Source organism: Bombus vosnesenskii, unplaced genomic scaffold (genome assembly GCF_011952255.1).
Source record: "Bombus vosnesenskii isolate JDL3184/JDL3185 unplaced genomic scaffold, Bvos_JDL3184-5_v1.1 scf7180000013266, whole genome shotgun sequence".
Classification (NCBI taxonomy): domain Eukaryota; kingdom Metazoa; phylum Arthropoda; class Insecta; order Hymenoptera; family Apidae; genus Bombus; species Bombus vosnesenskii.
This window is the reverse complement of record NW_022882926.1, coordinates 5,621,230-5,642,717: the sequence shown is the minus strand read 5'-3', so window position 1 is coordinate 5,642,717 and position 21,488 is coordinate 5,621,230. Positions and strand designations below refer to the sequence as shown.

At 47.2% G+C, this 21,488-nt stretch overlaps 2 protein-coding genes across 5 annotated transcripts in view; both read left to right on the top strand.

Moving 5' to 3' along the window:
- Positions 1-21,488, top strand: part of LOC117230146 (solute carrier organic anion transporter family member 74D) — a 92,935-nt gene that overhangs the window by 48,502 nt on the left and 22,945 nt on the right. Inside the window, exon 1 of one of the 4 annotated variants that reach the window (XM_033487274.1) lies at positions 8,416-8,525. The exons of 2 other annotated variants lie outside the window; for them this stretch is intronic. The gene's annotated coding sequence lies outside the window, so the exon portion shown is untranslated. Of the gene's footprint in view, positions 1-8,415; positions 8,526-12,365; positions 12,792-21,488 lie in introns of those variants that run through there. One more of the 4 variants, XM_033487273.1, reaches the window with a different exon arrangement.
- Positions 1,812-7,164, top strand: LOC117243626. Its single transcript, XM_033511269.1, has 3 exons — positions 1,812-2,079; positions 3,049-5,141; positions 6,994-7,164. The coding sequence occupies exons 1-3, from the start codon at positions 1,812-1,814 to the stop codon at positions 7,162-7,164; spliced, it is 2,532 nt and encodes an 843-aa protein (XP_033367160.1).

The following is a 21,488-nucleotide window of genomic DNA, read 5'->3' as shown; positions in this document are numbered from 1 at the left end:
TCGTGGCGTCGATAGTTCAATCGTAACGAGAACTTACAACTCTCGTTGACGTGATATCTCGCGATCGCGTCTCTCCGCGAATGATCGAAACATTTTGGTCCTTCGAGCCGGATCACGTGCCAGTGAAGAGTGCACTTACCAGTGACCACACAGTGCCACGTGACTTTATCAAAACCAGCAGCGGAAGCAGGAGCATCCACTACAGCCAAACCAGTGACGTCATCTTCGAAGAAGCACATCCCATTGGCAAGGGAACGCAACCACGCAGCCTTCCGTCGCAGCTGGACAATCATCAACGCAACGAATTTCACAACTTAACATACACGCGACCTCACGCCGCACGACAGTAAGGTAAGCTCGTTCCTTATTTCAACCATCTCCTATCCTCGGCAACGATGACGAGCGAAGACCAACTCATCTCTCTGCGTCGGAGACGAGGCTATTGTAGCGGCCGATTCACATATTTATCGAATCGACTGGACGAGTACGAGCAATCTGAGAGTCAGCAAAATTCCTTATTAAAGAATTACGAGAAACAACTGACCGAAGTTGCGAGTCAATTCGAAGCGATTCAACTCGAATTAGAAGTATTGGACGAGGAGGAACAAGCGCGCGGCTTCGAAATAAGGGATCAGTACGTCGCGGTAGACACAAGGCTACAAAATCTTCTGAGGAACGCGCAAACAGCTTCGCCGTCGACATCCATAAACCCTCCAACCTGTGCATCATCCGCAAGTTTAAATCCGATATCCATTAAATTACCAGATCTTCGGCTCCCTACCTTTGACGGAAGCTTAGAAAAATGGAACACGTTTTATGATACCTTTTCCTCCATAATCGATAAAAATCCTAGTCTCACTGACATACAGAAATTCCATTACCTGCAGTCCGCCCTGCAAGGAGAAGCAGCCGATTGTTTAAACGCGTTACCCCTTAGTAATGTAAACTACAGTCAGGCTATTGCCGTTCTCAAGGAAAGTTTCGAATGTCCACGATACACAGCTTTCAGCCACTGCATGGCAATAATTGATTATCCAAGGATAACCAAGGAATCTCCAACGGAATTAAGGCGCTTAGTCCACACATTTAAACAACACATATATGCATTGAACAAATTAGGAGAATCCTACCCCGATACCAGTGCTATGCTCAACAGCCTCATCCTCTCGAAAATACCACTAAGTATCCAAAAGCAATGGGAAATGACGCTGCCCAATAACGAGGTGCCTCCGTACATTCATTTACTAAACTTCCTAGAGAGATTAGCACGAAGCTCCAAACCGATCACCACAGTCAGACAAACAAGAGAATCACCGGAACAAACTACTCCTGTCCGTCAACGCGCATCACGAGGGCATGCACTTACGGCGACACAGGTTACTCCAGCATGCCCCACCTGTCAAGGACCACACCCCATTTGGAGATGTGACACCTTCAAAACCAAATCCCTTCGCGAACGCATTCGGGAGGTCAAAAGGGCATCACTATGCCTCAACTGCCTCGGGAAAGGGCACACAACGAAGCATTGTTTCGCAGGATCATGTCGCGTATGCGGAGAACGACATCATACAATGCTGCATAGGACAAAACGCCATTCAGGGTCTCGTTCCAGCACGTCCAGCCCGAAATCTTCCCCATCAAATAGCCGATCCACAACACCTTCTTCACCACCCTACGTATCACCCACTCGTCGCAAAAGGCACACAACAGACCACAGATCGGAAACACCACGAACAGCCGCGTCTGCAAGTCCACCGCCCAGTGACAAACGAACACACAACCAATGACGCCGACGATCGACGACTCCGTTCATGACCGAACATATCAAACCAATAGCATCCGAATTACTGTCCAATGATCTAGTCATCACAGCGCAGATTAATATTTTGAATGATAAACAGCAACCAATCCGTTGTCGAGCGTTGCTCGACACCGGATCCAGTATGAACTTCATTACCGAGGAATTAGCAAAATCGTTAAGGATAAGGCAAAACAAATGTTCGGTCCCGATCGGAGCTCTAGATACCTTGACAACGACCTCTAAGCGACACATCACGGCCACGATCACTTCCACTGACGGTACATACACGCGGACATTAACGTTCCTTATCATTCCAATCATATCAACCTTAATTCCCAGCGAACCCATCGATCGTTCGACACTTGAGATACCAAAAAATCTCAAATTGGCCGATCCACGATTTCATTTACCAGCTCCGATAGATGTACTATTAAGCTCAGGTTCAACACTCGCGTCGATGTGTGTGGGACAAGTCAACCTCACGCAGCCAGACGAGCCCGGACTGCGTCTGCAAAAGACGCGATTCGGATGGGTAATCGGGGGGAGTCCAACTTCCCAAACCGCTACAAACATATTTCACACATCCACGACGACTTTACAAGCAGACCTCGCGCGGTTTTGGGAAATCGATGAAGGACCCTCAATTAAACATATCTCAGAGGCAGATCGACGATGCGAAGAACACTTCCAAGCCCACACCCGACGCACCAGCGAAGGACGATACATCGTCGCTCTACCTTTCAACGATCAGCTTCAGTCACTCGGATCATCTAAAACGCTGGCGAGTAAACGACTCGCCTCACTCAATCGCCGATTCCAGCACGACAAACGCTTCGAATCAGAATATCGAACGGTAATACAGGAATACCTGGCGTTGGGACACATGACGAAGGTCAATGACAACCACTCCGACGACAACGGATACTATTTACCCCATCATGGCGTGACCAAAGCATCGAGTCAAACCACCAAACTCCGTGTAGTTTTCGACGGATCGGCACCAAGCACTACCGGAACCTCCTTAAACGATACACTTCACACAGGACCCAAGTTACAGGAAGATTTATTTTATATATTAATTAGATTCCGCGCTCATCAATACGTACTCACCGGCGACATCGAGAAAATGTATCGGCAATTCCTCGTACGACCAGAGGATCGGAAATATCAAAGGATATTATGGCGCAGCGCGAGTGGAGAAACAGAAACATATGAGCTTAACACTGTAACGTTCGGTTTATCCGCAGCCCCGTATCTAGCTATTCGGTGCCTCAAGCAACTGGCAGAGGACGAAGGACATCGATTTCCACGTGCAGCACAGGTACTGCAGCGGGATTTCTACGTCGACGACGCTCTCACCGGAGCTGAAACGAAGGACGAAGCCCTCACGCTCAGAACAGAACTCACCAATTTACTTCAACTGGCCGGCTTAAACATACGAAAATGGGCGTCAAACGATAATGACTTATTACACGGACTCTCCTTAGAAGAAACAAATCACCAACATTTTTTGGGCGACTCGCAAACCTTGAAGACGCTGGGAGTGTTATGGAATTCATCCGACGACTCTATTCTTTACTCGGTCGAAGTCAAACCCACGCCGTCTCGAGTCACGAAACGAATCATCAGCTCGGAGATTGCAAAAATTTACGATCCGCTCGGTCTGCTCGCACCGGTGATTGTTCGGGCCAAGATGCTACTTCAACGAATATGGTCGTCGAAAATCGATTGGGATGAATCACTTCCGATCGAGTTACATACAGAGTGGGAAAGGTACTATGCCCAATTACCCTTATTAAACAACGTCAGGTTCCCACGCAAGGCAATAATCGAGTCCGCAATGGAAATTGAACTGCATGGTTTCTGCGATGCCAGCGAAAAGGCTTACGGAGCCTGTATTTATCTTCGAACCCTTAACACCAACGGCCGTGTTTGGACCCAACTTTTAACCGCAAAATCGAAAGTCGCCCCACTCAAGTGCCAGACCATTCCTCGGCTCGAGCTGAGCGGAGCACTCCTTCTTACGTCCCTGATGTCGACAATACAACAAGCCCTATCACACAAAATTACTCGAACTATCTATTGGACCGATTCCACTATCGTCCTCCATTGGCTCAATACATCACCTCACACCCTTAAAACATTCGTCGCTAACAGAGTCTCCGAAATTCAAACAAAAACCAGCATCCGTGATTGGCGCCACGTTCCTACCGACGACAATCCCGCGGACTTAATATCACGCGGCCAAACACCCGAAGAGTTTCTGCGCCCAACCATCTGGCAGCACGGTCCTGCATGGCTCTACCAGTCGGAAGGCTATTGGCCGACATGGACGCTAACACCGCAAATTGAAGTACCGGAACAGAAGGGGGCGATTTGTCTGTCCACAAACCCCCCCGATTACTGTTTGTTGCAAAGGTATTCATCCTGGCCCAAGTTGATACGAATCATAGCTCGTTGCCTCCGTTGGAAACAGAAAAGGAACCGAGCGGCACCCCTAACCGTTACTGAATTACGCATAACGCACAATAAACTGATAAAATTGTTGCAAAACATCCATTTCTCCGAGGAAATTCGCACACTCCAAAAAGATCGGAACGCGGCGATAAAGGGTAAGCTCACGCGACTCAATCCGTTCATAGACAAGGAAGGAATATTGCGAGTCGGGGGTCGACTCAGTCATTCGTCGATGACCTTCGCCCAGAAACATCCCATAGTATTACCTAAGTCATCCGTTACAACACGCATCATAGACCACGAGCACAAGATCCACATGCATTCCGGAACGCAGGCTACGTTATACGCAGTAAGACAAAGATACTGGCCCGTTGACGGTCGAAGTCAAGTATGGCGGGCGATCAAAGGCTGCGTCCGCTGCTGCCGCGCTCAACCACCGCCGGTAGAATACGTGATGGGTAATCTGCCGGAGGCGCGAGTAACGGAATCTCGCCCATTTACAAACGTCGGCGTCGATTACTGCGGGCCGTTCCACATCAAGGAAAAACGAGATCGTAACCGTCGTCAGATAAAAGTATACGTAGCCATTTTCGTATGCCTAGCAATTAAAGCGGTACACATCGAGCTCGTTGACGATCTCACTAGCGAAGCCTTCATCGCCGCTCTTCGCAGATTTATCGCTCGACGAGGCTATTGCTCCACCATCCATTCTGATAACGGCACCAACTTCAGAGGAGCAAGCAACGAATTACGAGAGCTTCACGATTTATTACAATCGGACGATCACAAGGAAAAAGTAACCGCATTTTTAGCCGACAAACAAATCGAATGGCGCTTCATTCCCCCTCATTCGCCGCATTTCGGTGGGCTATGGGAAGCAGCGGTGAAGTCATTTAAACGCCACCTCAGGCGTGTAGCCGGCAACGAGTTACTCACCTCTGAACAATTGAATACTCTTATCATAGAAATAGAAGCAGTCCTCAATTCCCGCCCGCTAACTCCTATCTCCACCGATCCAAACGATCTCCTAGTCCTCACTCCCGGACATTTTCTCATTGGCGATTCACTAATGTGCTTACGTGATCGAGATTTCAGAGACATTCCATCGAACCGACTCTCCAGATGGCAGCATATCCAACAGCTTAAACAGCATTTTTGGAACCGCTGGCATAAGGAGTATTTGAACGAGTTAACCAACCGCAATAAGTGGAGCAAGGGTGGACACGGCATCCAAAAAGGCACAATCGTCATCCTCAGAGAGGACAACGTTCCCTCCATGCATTGGCCTCTGGGCCGAGTTATCAAGGTTCATCCAGGCGCCGATGGTGTCATCCGGACAGCTACAGTTCAGACGGCAAAGAGCGTTTTGGATCGGGCCGTCAAAAGGCTTGTCCCACTGCCAATTCAACCCGATCTCGAGAAACCCGAACAACTAGCCACCGAGACGAACTAAGATGGGAACTTCAACCACATCTCGCTAATTTGATCGGTACCCTCTCAACGGGGGGAGGATGTTACGCCATGCGGCTTGCCATAGATCATATTCTTCACTGTCGGTCGCGGCACTATAATGTCACAGACGGATCGTCGCGGCTGCCCGGCAAAATAAACATTGTAGTGGCAAGCGCATGGTTCATTAAGCAGAGCGACCTCCAGAAACGTCGATTCGTGGCCGTTATTTGATCTGGCGTAAAAGACGGTGGCGTGATCCGAAGGTAGTGGGGGTCGCCTTCCAGAAAGAATCAGAACGTTTCGAGAAGCCAAACAGTCTACACATATTTTGTATCGCGCATTACATTGTCACATTTCCTTTTGTTATTCCATTTAGATTTTCTAGTTAATAAGTTGTGCAATAAACATTAATTTAGTTGTGTTGATTCTGTGAGATTTCATTGAACTACCCTTATTATCATAATCGAAATAAGGGAATCGATCAGTTCGTGGCGTCGATAGTTCAATCGTAACGAGAACTTACAACTCTCGTTGACGTGATATCTCGCGATCGCGTCTCTCCGCGAATGATCGAAACACGATGTTATTTTTTTGATGTTCGATATCGGAATTTAAGGATAACTATCTAGAGTTCGATCGAAGGATAACAATTAAGAATAGCATTGGTGATTCGAACGATAGATCGATAATTCCAGAACTAGAAGTAGCGGAACGACTAAAAGGCGAGCGGAGACGGTTGGAACGAAAAATTGGCCGTTTCTTTTCCAATTTATTTCTGATGACGGAAGGAGCGCGATCGCAACAGTTTTGCCCTATCAGTTTCTCCAATTTGCCTGCGATTGCATCGTGACCGTGTAGGCGGTTCACGGTTGCTCGATACCGAGCCTCCACGACGAGATACCGGCCGTTCTTCGGATTCCAGTGTCTCATAAACGTCTGTTAGTTTCCGAACGAGGCTTTCAATTCGACCGCTGTTCCACTTTCTGCTTTTGCCATGCTTTTCGACGCTTGCTTTCTTCTCGTACTCGGCCGATGCCTGGCATCCACGATATTTGCTTTAAGCTCCTTGGAATGTCATCGATAGTACTTTCGGAATCGGCCGTAGCTATTCGATCCCCATTCCACACGTGATATCTTCGCTCTTGGATTTTTAATTTAAATTGTTTCTGTTCTTCCTTTTGTATGACCATCCGTATTTATGAGATCCAGCGCGCGATATCGCCGCTCAAAATGTTACATACTGTACCATATCTGCAATCATATTCCCCAGCTTTACCTTGTAGAGGACCACGGAAAACATTCTCAGCGGTATCCTCGTTGAAACAACGATGCGGCAAGTCAATGGTCTCCGTGTTCGAATGAAACTCGAAGAGAATCCCGTGTGCGTGGGTGGTGTGCCGTTTATTCCCGGAGATGGAAGTGGGTCACAGCAGCTACCACCGTCGCGCGTATGAATAGGGGGTGGAAATGCATTCGTGTGCATCGCAGCCAGGTAAAACGAGCATATCTTGCCGAGTATTTCCTCTCTCTTGCTCCTTGGCCGTGTATTATCTTTCAGCGTGTTCAACGACGTTTCCTTGCTCAGTTTTCCACCAACAGCTTCCCTATTTTTTTCCAAGCGTTTTCGAACACCAGCTTTCCCAGCCAGCATTTTTTACGCAGTCGTCTTTCGACCTTTTCTTTCGACAGGTTGATTTCTATCGGAAATTTGGCGTTTGGGCGTGGATGCTGGCCAGATCTTTTTTCTCGCTGGATCGTTTCTGTCTAACAGTTTTTTCTTGCTTGTTTTTTTTTTACAAAATCCTTGGTATTGGTCCAAATCGATGCTCGAAGCAATTGAAATTCCGGTCAGTTGGTCACCTTTTTTCAATATTGGACGTGGAAGCCTTTTAAGCTGGAACAAGTTCACGGAAGAGCCGTGCGAATCGTTGCTGAAATCTCAGAATTCTTCGTTCGTGTGGTTACCCTTACTGGCGGCGCACGGTTGTTCGGATATCTTTCTTTCATCACCGAAGAGTAATTAGCGGTGACCACTGAGTAGCCACTCCCGGTTGAATCTGCCAGCATTTAAGAATAATTGCGGAGAAATTTTTCTTGGAAGCCGTCGTTTACGTCTCACGAACGCTTGTAATCGCCGTAAATTAACTTGGAATATCGTCTATTCCATCGACGGATCTGGCCGATTCCATTTTTACTTTTACCATTGGTATAATTCGTCGAAACATTTTTCGTAGCTTCTATCAGGCATACGAGAATTCTAGGAACCTCTTTTCGTTGAGGACGATCGCTGCCCAGGCCCCCTCGTGGATTCCGCGTGCGTTCAGCGACCGCGTGCGAGTAATCGGCGAACCTGGCGAGTTTTTTGACGTCATTTCGCAAACATTTGCGCAGTTCGGACCGCCTGTTATTTCGTACGCGATCCTCCTCCACCCTCGACTCTCCCGTCAAGTCGCAACACTCTCGGTTCAGAAGAGCAACTTTCGACGAGAGGTGATTCGCCTTTTTCGGGGCCTGGCGTGGCGCGCGCGTCGTGTCTCCTGGCCCTCGGCCGCTCCTCCACGGCCCCTCTAATCGCGAATTCGAGACGGCTCGCACTTTCACTCGGTTCGTTCCTCGTTTTTGCCTCTTTTGTTCGTCGTTCCTCTTTTTTTGTTTCGAGGACCACGCGCGCGGCTCGACGACACACGTTCGATTTGGGAATGCGCGAGCGCGACGCGGAATATCGAGTGCTTCTGGTGCTTTACGGCGTACAGTCAGTCTGTGGGATACTTGGACTTGGACGTGTTGCTGTTACACGAACGGATTTTCGGAAGAGGTAACAACGCATTCTATTTCGGGACGCGTTTCATTTTCTCTCGAGAGTAATCGCGATACGCAGCTTCTCTTCTATCGATTCTTTCTGTATCTAAGAAAACATGAATTCGATTATTAGTTGAAATCGAGTCTCGCCCGAGTATCGGCAAAGTTAACGATCCGTTACGAAATCCATGGAAAGCGTGATTTAAACGTGTAGCATCTCGCGAAGATGGAGCTCGAACCAGATCGTTTTACGTCCCACGCGCAAAAGTTCCACGAAGACCGTAGGAAAGTGGCAACGAAACATTTTCCAGACGTCATTGATCGACGACGGCGAAATCCAGGCGAACTGCTCGCTGCACATGCGTGCGTCGTTTCGAGATGTTTGCACGTGCGTCGAGAGCGTCGCGATGTCACGTTGACCCAGTTGACGGGGGCTGCAAGCTCTCCTGCCTCTCCCGTGCAGCGATTTCTCAACTTGCGAGAATCGATGGCACGTGTATTTGCCCGTAGACCTGTCAATTCGCCAATACGCTCGTCTTTCAACCACCGTGCACGTCGATCTTGCACGATCAAACGTACTCTCGCGCTGCTATTCCTCGTTTAATCGTTCGAAACGAATTCAACGAGATGCAGGAGAAAATCGTCAGCTACGTGGCTGGGATAATTCGAGATTGGATAGATGGTAGCGATTATGACAGCGTAGAAACACGGATGAAAAGAAACGTTAGATGAATGGAACGTCGTGTCGTCCAGAAAATTTCGCTGTAAGATAGGCGACCGTACAAGAATCTTTTAATCCAGAGAAATTCTCGATTGATGGATTCATAGCGAAAGCTGTAATCTCACGATCGGCGTCTAGACGTGGTCTATCTGTACGTTATCTACACATCTATGTATACACCGTTTGTTCAAATTTATCCGGATAATCGTCCAATTTTATTACGATTTAATTACAAAGCTAAGTATAAATCACTGTAATGATTTTATTATTACGCGCGATGCATGGCGCGCGTGCATCCGATTCGCGAGAGAACGGGTGGATAACCGTTTCAAGGTGAATTTACAGAAGACTGGCCGGATTATTTGTGGATCCGTTTCTGGAGGAACGCGCGAGGCATCCGCGAGTTTGTTTAGGTTGACAAGCAAAAGCCCCGAACCGATGTTTCACGCCATCATGCTCATTGTCTCTTTGTCAACGCGTCGGCGCGCAAATCTTGTAGGATTTGAACTAGATTCGAAGATGAGGAACACCCGTATCGCGGAGCCGAGTGTATTTTAGTAAACTAAACATAGAACCGACTCTAAACAGGTTTCAAAGCCGCGTTTAGGATGACGCGACAAGAATCATAAAGCGTGTTGTTGCACGTTAAAGAGACGGAGAACGAAGACCCGGAACAACGAGAAAGTGGACAGCGCCGAATTTCAGGAGACAAATATTTCGTTCATGCAAATTGATTGCTCGCGTTCAAACGCGGCTGCTTTCCCTCTCGATTTCTCTTTTTACTTTTAAACCATAAAGCGACAATGTTTAAATACGTTATTGGTGAAAGGATCCACATAGGTATCCCGTGTCGTTAAGATAATCAGCCTTCTGCCCCGAGGTCGTTCGTTCGGTTCTTCTCGTTTCCGTTTCGCACCGACCATACCATCCTCGCTTTCGTTCACGATTTGCGCAACGATGCTCGTGGGACGAGCTCGATTACGCTCGTCGAAATATATTTTCGCGCTCTTATAGCCGAAAGCCAAGAGCGTAAACTTGACGTTTCTGTATACGTCGCGACGTAACTCCAGCAGAAAACTCGAATCTGACTCTCGTCTCTGGAAGGAATCGAATCGATCGGTCCGAACGAAACGTCTCGTCTCGTTCTTATGCTCTGCCTGCCTGGCTGTTTCGCGTGCAGCGGCAGTCTGCACGCGCACTGATAAGAGTTTATGCGTTGAAAATCTTTATGGGATCTGTTCGTGCGATCATAAAGCTAAAGGCACACGATCGTAAACGCAGTCGCGCGCTTTAATGATCGTCGATAATTCAGCAATTACGAGCCGTTCGTACCTTCTCTCGCCCCGTGTCTCTGTCTTTCGCTGCCTAAACGTGTTAATTGAATCGTTCATCTTGAGCTAACGAGTGGTTACCTTGAACCAGTCACAGACTTTTCTTTGCGTCGTCCAACTTTCGTTTTCCTCTCTGCAATTGCCGGTGTCGTCGCCGTGGTTCGTCTTCTTGTTTCCAAATTGCGAATACTTATGTAGTCGCGGATCCACGGGTAAAATGGAAAGATCGAGAAGTTTCGATAACGAATCTTGGAAATTGCAAACGCGGACACCGAGAGTCTCTGCGATTCGCACGCGAATTCTCGTGGTTCGTGTTTTCTCCATTTCCAACGATTTTCTCTGATCGTAGAGGAAGCGTTTCATTCGCGAGCTTCCCGCGGGTGAAATCTTTCGCCTCGGCGAGAAGGCGAGAAGCAGATTCGATCCAGATACAAAATTGTTCGACTCGATTCACGAGGAGACTCTATGTCTGTTTCTCCGCGAAGAATTTTCAGTCTCATCGTGCGGGTATATACCCGAGGGAAAAATCTGCGTTTAGCAGAAAATTCGTACGAAACGGTGCGCCCAGTTGCGGAGTATCTAGGCCAATGCACTCGAAATCTCTCGATACATGCGGCCAGGCTGCACCGAAAACGGCTGTATTATACCTGCTGAGCGGGAACAGAGGACCCGGACAGCGGAGGAGAGGGTGGAAAAGGCGATAGAGAGAGAGTGTGAAACGAAGATAAAAAGGCAACGGGACGAGGGTGCGAAAGAGAGACGACGAAAAAGAGGCGAACGAGCGAATAGAGGGTCGTGAATAGAGCAAAAATGAGACGTAGAGATCAAGGGAGAAACGAGGAGGGATCGTCGGCGAGGTTCGCGGGAACAAGGGGCGAGAGGGTGGAATAGCATGGGAAGGGAAAAAGGAGACACGGTCGGAAAGAGAGTGGAGCAAAAAGGGATTCGGAGAGAGAGCGGAAGAGGGCAGAACGAAGAGAAAACGAGCTTCGGGGGAGTGACGAATAGATAGACGAGCGAAGAAGTGGATACGGGGACAAAGAAGATACAGACACGGAGACAAAAAGGGGAGAATGGGGAAAAAAAAAGAAAGAGGAGAGGAGGGAGGAAGGAATAAGAGAAAGAGAGAAAGAGAAGATAGAACGGCGGTCGACAAAAAAAATGCGAGTGGAGCAAAAAACGAGACAGATGGGACAAGGGAGTGGAAAAAAGAGCGAACGGGAGCGAGAAGGGAAGATTGGCCGCCCACGCTCGAGCATAGAGAGCAAGGAGTGTGCTTTGCTCGGTGCTTTTACTCGGGCGAAGCGCGATGTCGGCGAACCGTGTGTCCCAAAGTAGGTCAGGTCTCAATGGCGGTGCCGCAGAGCGGCCTGTGTCTACGTGCATGCGCACACTATCAGCCAATGCACATGCAGCCCGTCGGTGCAACGTGCTGCTGCGCTCTTCTATCTTTGAACTATGCGCGCCGAACCCTTTTTCCTGCTCCGCCGCGCTTCGCTTCTTCCACCACTTCCTCCACCCTCTTCTCTACCGCTACAGTCGAGCTCTGACGTTCGTTCTTCCTTCCCTTTTCCGGACCAGGCCCGACCTCCTCCTCCTACTCTTCCTCCTCCCTACTTTCGGTGATTTTCACCCGATCGCTGCTGGACGAATCCAGAGCCTCCTACCTCCCTACGAAAACGAACGTTTCCGGAGATGCTTGCTCCAGTTTCTTCTTTTTAGCTAGCTCGACCAGGTCACGGGATATTTGAATGCGTTTTCTGGCACGGAAGGGATGGGCGGGACGAGGATCAGCCCGACAGTAGGCAATCCGTGAGTAGAGCTCTCGGTAGAAGAATTTCGAAGAAGGAAACAGGTAGGCACGATGCTTGTAGAAGTACGAGCGATCGGTAAACTTCGCCAGCCTCAGAAGCGAGAGTTGAGCTGGTGCTAGATTCGAATCGCGATCCAAGTGCCGACGAAACGTTGTACGACGTTCTATGACGCGTCACATGGTAATCGGAATCAATTGAAATTGGCCGAGAGAAGCAAAATAGAAGAAGCATAGAGGAAACTGGCCTGACGGTTGCTACACGGAAATTGGCCTCTAGCCGAAGAATCGCTCGACTCTCTTTTAAACGACTTCCTTCAATGAAACGAAGAAGAAAGAAGGGGCCACGGGTAGGGATCGGGAGGATGGGAGGAACGCTAGCCGGAGGGTGTCGATGAGAAGCAGCAGCGGCTAGACCAGGTCATACCAATTTGTTTCATCAAGCAAAGTGTGTGTAATGCGTATGATGCAAGCGCGTGGAAGCCGGCCGGGACCGTGTTGTTCGCGCTTCAGGTTTGCACCTACGTGCTCGATATCTCGATTATCGAGCGTCCGAGTTCACCATGGGAATATGGGACATTCCGCAGCTGCGTACCTGCTGCGCTCTCTAGCTTCGAGGCTCTCAGGTCATCCGGGAGAGATTCTGCGTCTCTCGTTCACCTCCTCTTCCCTCTTTTTCTCTCCCCTCTGCCCCATCTCTTCCTTCCGACACCTCGTTGGCGACCTCTCTTTTTTCTGTTAATTATTTCTATCCCTCGCGTTTATTTATACGTGTCACCGTTATCCAGCTCCGACATAAATTGCCGTGGAAATAATCGTCTGGTCGGAGATAGATCGCCGAAGGAAGAAGATCGAAAGCTACGGTATTCGCACGAGGTTCGGCTCGAATTTTGCCCACCCACCAAGTCTCCAGCGGTTTCCTATTGGTTGTTTTTATTCTCGCGTGGTACTCGGCTGCTCGAGCTTTCGGCGTGCTAGTTGAGCGGAGCTTTGAAACGCGAAGTAACGTCGCCTTGTGAAGTTTCAATACACAGTGTTCCATTGCCGTAGCTCGCTTTGAGCTTGCAAACTACATTGAGGGACCGACGAAATTGGCCGAATAGCTCGTAGAAGGACACTTGAAGCTATTTTCCAATTAATAATCTAGGTGACAGTCGTTTCGATACTAAAATTAGGAGTGGAAGACGTCGCTCACGTGACGCTCAATTGAGCGCTTCGAGTTTCAAATCCGGTCGTGCCAATCTTCATAATCTTTCCACGCTAATAAACTTAACCATCTGATCATCGAATAGAAGTACGTGCTATTATAATTACGACCATACCAAGCGTTTTATCGTCTCCTTTCATTTCGAAAGGATTTCTCAAAGTTCCAACCGAATCGAAGTTCGCATCTCTCGTTCTCCCGTGTCTGTCTCGTTCGAGAGGATCGAATCATATTCGAAAATAGTCGGATCGAAAACGTCGCGTTTTATGCATCACAGTCGCACCACGTGTTAACGATCCGATGCAGTTTTACGCCTACGTCACCGGTGCTTACCATCGATTTAGAGAGTAGGTCACAGATGCGCACCTGCTGGATCTAAAAGTTGGTCGCATCTGGGCTCTAATTTCCATCTCGATCGTTGTAAACAACACGTGTAACGATGATACCTCGCGCTGGCACTTCGTATCCGATCACCAAGTTCGGCTACTCGAACGGATCTTCTCACTTGCACTCGTCGTACGCACGAGTAACCACTCCGATCGAATCGATAAGATCCATAAATTATAATTGGCACTCGGTTAACGCCAGCATAAAGAGCCAAGACGGTAAGATTAATTGATCATGACAGATCACACGGTTCGCGAGATATTTAATCCTTGAGTCGTGTTAAAACTCTGGGATTCTGGAAGAGACGCGGCAGGATGCGACAAAGGACGATCCTTGCTGGCCTGAGACGCGATCTATCAATTACTTTTACTTTTAAACCGGCTGAAAGGCGCCATGACACAGATCGACCGGCCCGTTCGAACGAAACGCCGCGTGTACACAGATCTCTCACACCTACGCCAACGTCAGCCTCGACATCTGAGACAAGCCGCAGCTGCGAACCTGTCGCACTGCAACTGCAACTCCACGACCGAGGTCATCCGGCCAGTTTCGCCTCTCTTTTTCTCTTTCTCTCCGGTGCATAGCTCCTGTCCCGGTTTTTTCACTTTCTTTCACTCTCGCCGTCGTTGTTACGGCCGCACCATCGCCACCACGATTCGGAATTTCACGCACTGTCGTTGCACGTGTTAATCGAGCGACACGGCTGCGTATTTTTATTACTATTATCCAAATAGACAAATCGAGTCTTGGAGTTAGAAAAAGATACCGTTCAATTCTACGGTTATATCGGAGCAGACAGATTTGAAATTATTTATAAAACATCTATTTTCTGTGATTCGACGTCACGAAGTTCCAGCGAAGAACAAGATAAGGAAGTTTCGTTGGCAGGTTCGTCGACGAAGTCGAGTTTCAGCTCTTCTCTCCGCGACAAGCCGATCGACGGCTGATTTATTAGCGACAGTTCTACTCGACGCACTCAACGTTGTTTTGCACAGAAATCTTCCGTGGGAAGAGATCTAAATTCGGTATTTTTAAATCTTTATAAAATCGACGCAGTGTATCGCGCCATATCTCGGAGTACGTGGAAAATACAAATTTTCAAGCTCGTAATCCAACATTAAATAACGGAAACACAGAGTGTATTATTCAGAAATCGATCGATCGCCGCCTCGCATGATCGCTTCCGAAGCGTCGATCGACCGTTCTATCGAGATTCAAGGCCTCTGATCTAGCGTGAACGCGATCAATGAAGTCCATTGGGATCGAGAAACGTTCTTCATAGCGTTCGACTCGCGCTGATCGCGCACTCGGATCGTCCATAGATCGTTGCTGGATCGCCGGCGAAAAGAAGCGAATTCTTGACAAATCCCTCGAAAGGGTTGAAATCGCTTACCTCTAAGACATCCATTTTCCACGGATTCCGAGAATATTTCCGGACGGTAGTAACGAACCAGCGAACGATTCATTTCGCGTACAGCCTTATGCGTGTAGCGAAGAATTCGCGGGGAATGAGATTTCCGCGAATTCATTAAGGGTACGTACCGCCGGTAGGCCTCGCACTGGCTGGTTACATAGATGCTGAACGCTTGAAATAAATGCGTGCATAAAACTTTGCAAGCAGGCAAACAGCTGCGCGCGTGCATCGGTGTGTTGTGGGTCGACTAGAGATGGGATCAAACCGCGCTCACGTTCAGTCGCGTCTAATCTCGTCCGGATAAGTTCGCCTGATATTCCCATCTCTAATCCTTTACGTTCTGAATTGTGCCACTCGTGGCTTATTTTTATGTCATTTTTTACTCTTCGATATACGATATCTTTGCATCGTGTGGTTTTTATTCTTCGAGCTTAAAATACCGTAATATCGAGGAAAAATTGTTAGAGAAATCTGAATGAAATACGGGTAGAAAACAATAGAAGCGCTGACAGACTGCAAGGATGGCAAATGCCGATGAACTATATGCCTGTAGCTCTTTGGGACATTGGGTATTTTGGGTCAACAGCTGTAAAACACTTGTACGTTGTAAGAGTACCGAAACCTGTGGTATAAGAAGGACGTCTTGGTGGAGAGAGTGGTCAGTAGTCAATAGTTGTAGTTGGATTTACGACTGAGTTAATTGTAAGTTCTAATTATAGATAGGTGTAGTTGTCTGTTTAAATCACTCGAAATAAATTTATATAATAAATTGAGATCACTATAATCCTGATCTCTATAATGCGCACTTGGAAATTGTCCTAATAGTACACGCGTTCGTACATACTTCGTTCATAGCAGTATTTTTAATAAAAGTAAAGTTTCTTCGGCAAAGAGTTAATGTCGTATTCCCCTGGAAGGTAGCTGGATTAGTTTTCAAGATTCGTTTGCCAGATCGATATTAGACTACAGTGAATTAGCTACGACCGTGTTACTTCTGTCGATAAGAATTTAATATTCGTTATGTATATTGAATAATGTTTAAGCGAATTGACCTTACACAAGCGTCTCTGATAAAATCGCTATCGCTGTTTATCTATATCGATAGCTCCTTTGTTATTTCGTTTCTGGTGACGATTAGGCTATCCAAATACCTGAGAAATCGTGTCGTCGCCTGTCGAATAATTCGTTATCACGCTACACCGCGATGAAACGTTATCGGCTGTGCATTGTTCACTCGTTTGATCCCATCTCTAGCGTCGGCACACCTGTGCACCGTGTTCGCTTGACTCGCATAATCCGCCGGCTAGAACGTGTTCGCATCTAGCAAGCGGCTCAGTGTGTCCGACTAATCGTGGGAAGGGTATGAAGGGCAGAATAACGAAACGGCACAACTCCACTCGCACGCTGCATCGAGAGATCGAAGACTTTCCGTCCACGTTGAAAAAATTCTCGGTACCTTGGCGCGTTATCAGCTACTCGCCGTAACTCGATTACACATCGGGATACGGGCAAAATTAATTATGGAAGAAGTACGTACGCGCGTATTATGGAAGATAGTCTTTTATCTCGTACGGACGTGGCCTTTAAGCGTGTAGCTTTATACCGAGCAAAGCTTGAAATTCCTTCGACATGCTTGAAACGTAGAAAATGATCTTAAGAGAGTTTCTAACGCCTGGACGGACAACTATAGAAACGTACGAAGTCGAACGCCAACTAATTATAAATCGTATATCCTCGTGATGAGATCGCGTATCGTATTTAGCCTATAGCCAAAGCGTGAAAGCTTCGAATCGATTCGTATCGCCTGGCACCGGTACCCCACGTGCAATATCCAATCCCGCTTGCGTTTGTCGTGTCGTTCGACGTTGGAGAACCGCGAAGTCGGACACACGTGGCTTGCCACGCGAGTTGCAGACACTCGGGAAACGCGGACACCAGAAGTGGGAATCGGGTACCGATCGTCTGCTGATCTTTTCGCTTCTCTCGTTGACCGCGTACGCTGTCTACCGTCTAATGGAATAGCAATTCGTGTGTCGTAATCCTCGAGATTGATCGATGTAGTTAATATCGATACCCCTGATACGTACGAGTAGAAACACGCGGTCGAGTATTTTTGGAATCGTTGAATTCCCGAGACCTTTCGTTCCACTTGCAGTCCATGCGATCTGCGTTAGTTTCCATCTATCGCTTATTCGTGGAAATCACGTTGAACAAGTCGTATCACGGATGGCAGGTTAGGCGGTTTCGAGTCGGCCTGCCATAATTCTATTCGGCAGGATGCACGTAAGCTCGCCACCGCTTGGCGATCAATTGCCCCACCGAGGGTGGATCGCGTGTGGTCAAGCTGTAAGTGGTTGTACCTGTACGCGAGGGAATTTTGATCTCTTAGATCGCAATGGTTTCCAGTGGGAAACGGGAATTTCCGAATAATAACCAGCTACGTGTGGTATCTCGATAATTTAATTTTCAATTTATATCGTACGCAAGAAGATAGAAGACTTTTCTCATTAAAATTCTTTCCTTCGTTAATTTTTCATTCGTCGGTGTAGAGGTGTAGTGGATACGCGCACCGGTCATTCGGCCTTGACGTAGTCAGGATACAAGCACGAGTTAGCGTGTTATTTGCCAAAAAAGATGCTACCGATAGCGTTGGGTATGATTGTCGGTAATTTGCGGCGAAGGGCCACCGCGGTCGTGAATACACGTCTATTATTACATCGCGCTGTGTCCACCATAATGCGCTGCAGCTCCGTGTTACTGTCTATGTATGTCCGCTATAATACGCTGCACTTTGGTCATGCTAGTATGTCATTTGTACCGGATACCAAGCTCTTCTACCTCTTCTACCACCGATCGCTCGGTTTCCTTCATTAGGAATTTTCAATCCGTCGGCCTTGGAGAACTCTCGAGTTACTTGGAGTTTCTACGAACGTGAAATATAACGGGACATTGGATTTAGGTATAACCTAGACAAGTCGAATCTATTTAAGACTTAAGCTAGCGGTAACTTTGATCTAACTAGGTCTAATCCGGCTTGAACTTAAATTAAACGTGATCGATACACGGTAGCCCAGACCTAGTTCGAACTTGATCCTACGTGCACTTTGCGTGGATGTAGTACTCGACAGGTATATCTACGTGGCCTTCGCGATCGTAAAAGTTCCTGCACGTTTTTCACTTGGAATAACGTTCGAACAGATTGGAAACAGGTAGAGCTCGTCCTTACGCGTTTTATCCTGTTATTTTGTAGAAGGGAATTCTGCATTTTACTACACGATCGAATCGTCGTTCAGGTCCTTTTGGGCCGAGTGTTACGGTAGGCGTGGTTTTATGGAGGTAGTTCGTAAAGATTGGATTACGTCTCGTTGCAGCGATTAAGTGGTTAATCGAGTCTGATGTCATTTCACGAACGATGTTTATTGTGGTTCGTAATTGGGGTTGATTTCAGTGGGCTGGATTTTTGTTAGATAATTAAATACAACTTGGTTCGAGTAATTTCGCGTAATAAAGTTTTACAATATCTTCGAATAATGCCTGTTTATACGCATTTGAAATTGCAAGAGTTCGTAAATCCTTCTCGCATACACGAGAACAGTTCCGTACACTTGGCGCAAAATCGTTCCAGAAACCTATATACGTGGTGTAAATTACTTAACCGTCTCTTGTAGCCAACGTATCTTAGTTCGCACGTTGTACCTCTCCGCGGAAATTACCCAACGCGTATACGATTCCTCGACAATCAACAGGACAGATCCCGGTTCGATACCTTTCATCCACGATCGTTTGGCTGAACTCGTTTCGCAAGAAACAAAAAGAAACAACACGATCGACTATAGAACGAGAGTAGAAAAAAAAAAAAAAATACCAAGATGGAATACGAGTCATGGAGGACTTCCTCGATCGTCGCGATATCGAATCGAACGTAGTCGTTCTCGTAGGTTTCTCGCAATTTCGATGGACTTTCCCGTTTCTATACACGACTCGCGTATCCTGCGGCTAGTCTCACGAGCATCGCCGCTACAATGTTAACGAGATCCCAGAGAGTAGCTAATGTAAAAGACCGCGTAAAAAGCGAACCTTTTGAGCCTTTATTACCCGTAATTTCCGTGGAAGTTTATTGCCGGTCCGAATACCGACTGTTATTAATACAGCGACGTTTATCTATCATTACGAGCCGTATCGGACTGGACTATTAATGGCCGCGAGAGATAGTATAAATTTTCGAGAATCGACGATCGAAATACACTCCGTGTGTTGCAACCGGTGTCGGACGATTTCTCGAGGTGTGCGCACCACCGTTGATCGATGGTTCGAAGGAAAAAATACAGGCTGCTACAGCTCGGAAGCGGCATTTATCATGCGTCGAATTACGGGAACGAGCGGCAGCGGGGAAAAAAGAAATCGGTAAGATAGAGAAAGAGAAGGCAAGGACGAGTTTGACTTTCGTTGGCCGTGCACCGAGTCTCGTTCGGTGCTCTAATGACATGATTTTCATGTTCTAGTTTCCATTAAACTCTTGCTTTCTTTTGGGACGTCGCGTCGCGGTCGAGATATCGAACGAGCTCATCTTTCACTTTTATTTTCGTTCGATTCACTCTACTGGCCTGCCGCTTCTTTCATTAAATTTTTGTTGTCCGTGCTGCCCTGTGGCAAACGGTGGAAATTGAACTTTCGGCTTAAGCTTCGTTTTTCCCCTCGCGTACCTACCTGTTCCCGGTTTCGTTTCAATTTTAATTAATGACAGGGGTTAGCTGTTCTCCTCTGTTCTCGTGGCGACCATTCGATTATGATTCTATAATCGCCTCGAATAATTCAATACAAGAATTCAATACAGATTCAATTTCGCGACTCGCGTCGTATACACCGCGAATGATCGTCCTCGATTCGCTCACGATATTATGTTTTGCCGTTGATTTACGACTTATAATTCCACAGGGGGGAAAAAACATCGGAGAATAGGAGATTTTCACTTGGAAAATTGGCTCTGGTTCGTCGCTCGATAAATACACACGCCTGATCTCTATTTTTGCCGTGGCGTTTATTGCTTTCCAGAACGGGGTCGAGATCGGCATTCCCCCCTATTGTTCCCAGCCATGGAAATTACTTTCGCTGCTTTCGATTTTCACGACGACGGCTGTGATTTAACGGAGACAACTTCACCAGAACACGACTTTCATCCTCGCTTGATTACGGTCCCGTCTTCCACGCGCGTTGCACGATTATTTCAACTTCAATTAGAATTATAGCCATCCTGGATGATTGTTTGAGAAAGGGGAATCGACGTCCGTGTAATTCTACCTTTCGTTTGTGAGTCCGCTGATTTAATTGTTCTCACTCGTTTCTTGCATGTGCAATTAGCTTTCGCATCGGGCTTCTCCCTCGTTTTACGTCGTTTTTTTTTTTTTTTTTTTTCTGAGTAAAGATAAAGAAACGTGGAAAACCGACGGTTGTATCTTAAAAAAAAAAAAAGAAGAAAAAAAGAAATAAATTAAGAAAGTTACGGTTATAGGAATGGTAAAAGACGATGGATAGCTTGGAAGGCGAAATGAAATTATTCTTGGACGTATTTAATTATCTGCTAATGGAAATGTGTACATAGTCCAGATAGCAGAAGGAAAGACAAGAATATCGATGTGCGAATTAGGGATCGATGGCGAGTATACGAAACTGGCAAAACATGAAAATCGTCTCTCACTCGTCCTGTCCAGTTTTTAGCGGCGTTTATTATTTATTGTTCCGCAGAAGTGGCTGGAATTATTCTTGAGCGTTCTAGCACGCCGCTCCACGTGCATGTGAACGTATCACCGTAAACCAGATTCAAGATCAGGTTCAGCAAGTTTGCTGGGAACATCAAAGTAGAATATAAATCTCGCTGCTTTCCACTTACTTTCTTGGGGGCATTTGCAAAGATTTGCGACATGCGTTCACCGCGATCGAGCTGTCGATCGAAAGTGAATCGCGTGAGAAATCGGAATCTATTCGATGGCTTCGTCGACGTTTTTCGTATAATTCTCATTGCTCACGGTGGGTTAAACGGCATAATTAAAAAGTAGTTTCTCCAATTGCAAACTTCTGCTCCATATAACGACCCGATTCTACCCGGGAATTAGAA

Excerpts from the sequence above, each read along its gene's own strand:
- LOC117243626 (XM_033511269.1), top strand. The coding sequence starts at position 1,812 with ATGACCGAACATATCAAACCAATAGCATCCGAATTACTGTCCAATGAT. Across the intron at positions 2,080-3,048 it reads CACGATCACTTCCACTGACG|CCCCGTATCTAGCTATTCGG; the intron begins GTACATACACGC and ends GTTTATCCGCAG. Across the intron at positions 5,142-6,993 it reads GTGGGCTATGGGAAGCAGCG|AGGACCACGGAAAACATTCT; the intron begins GTGAAGTCATTT and ends TTTACCTTGTAG.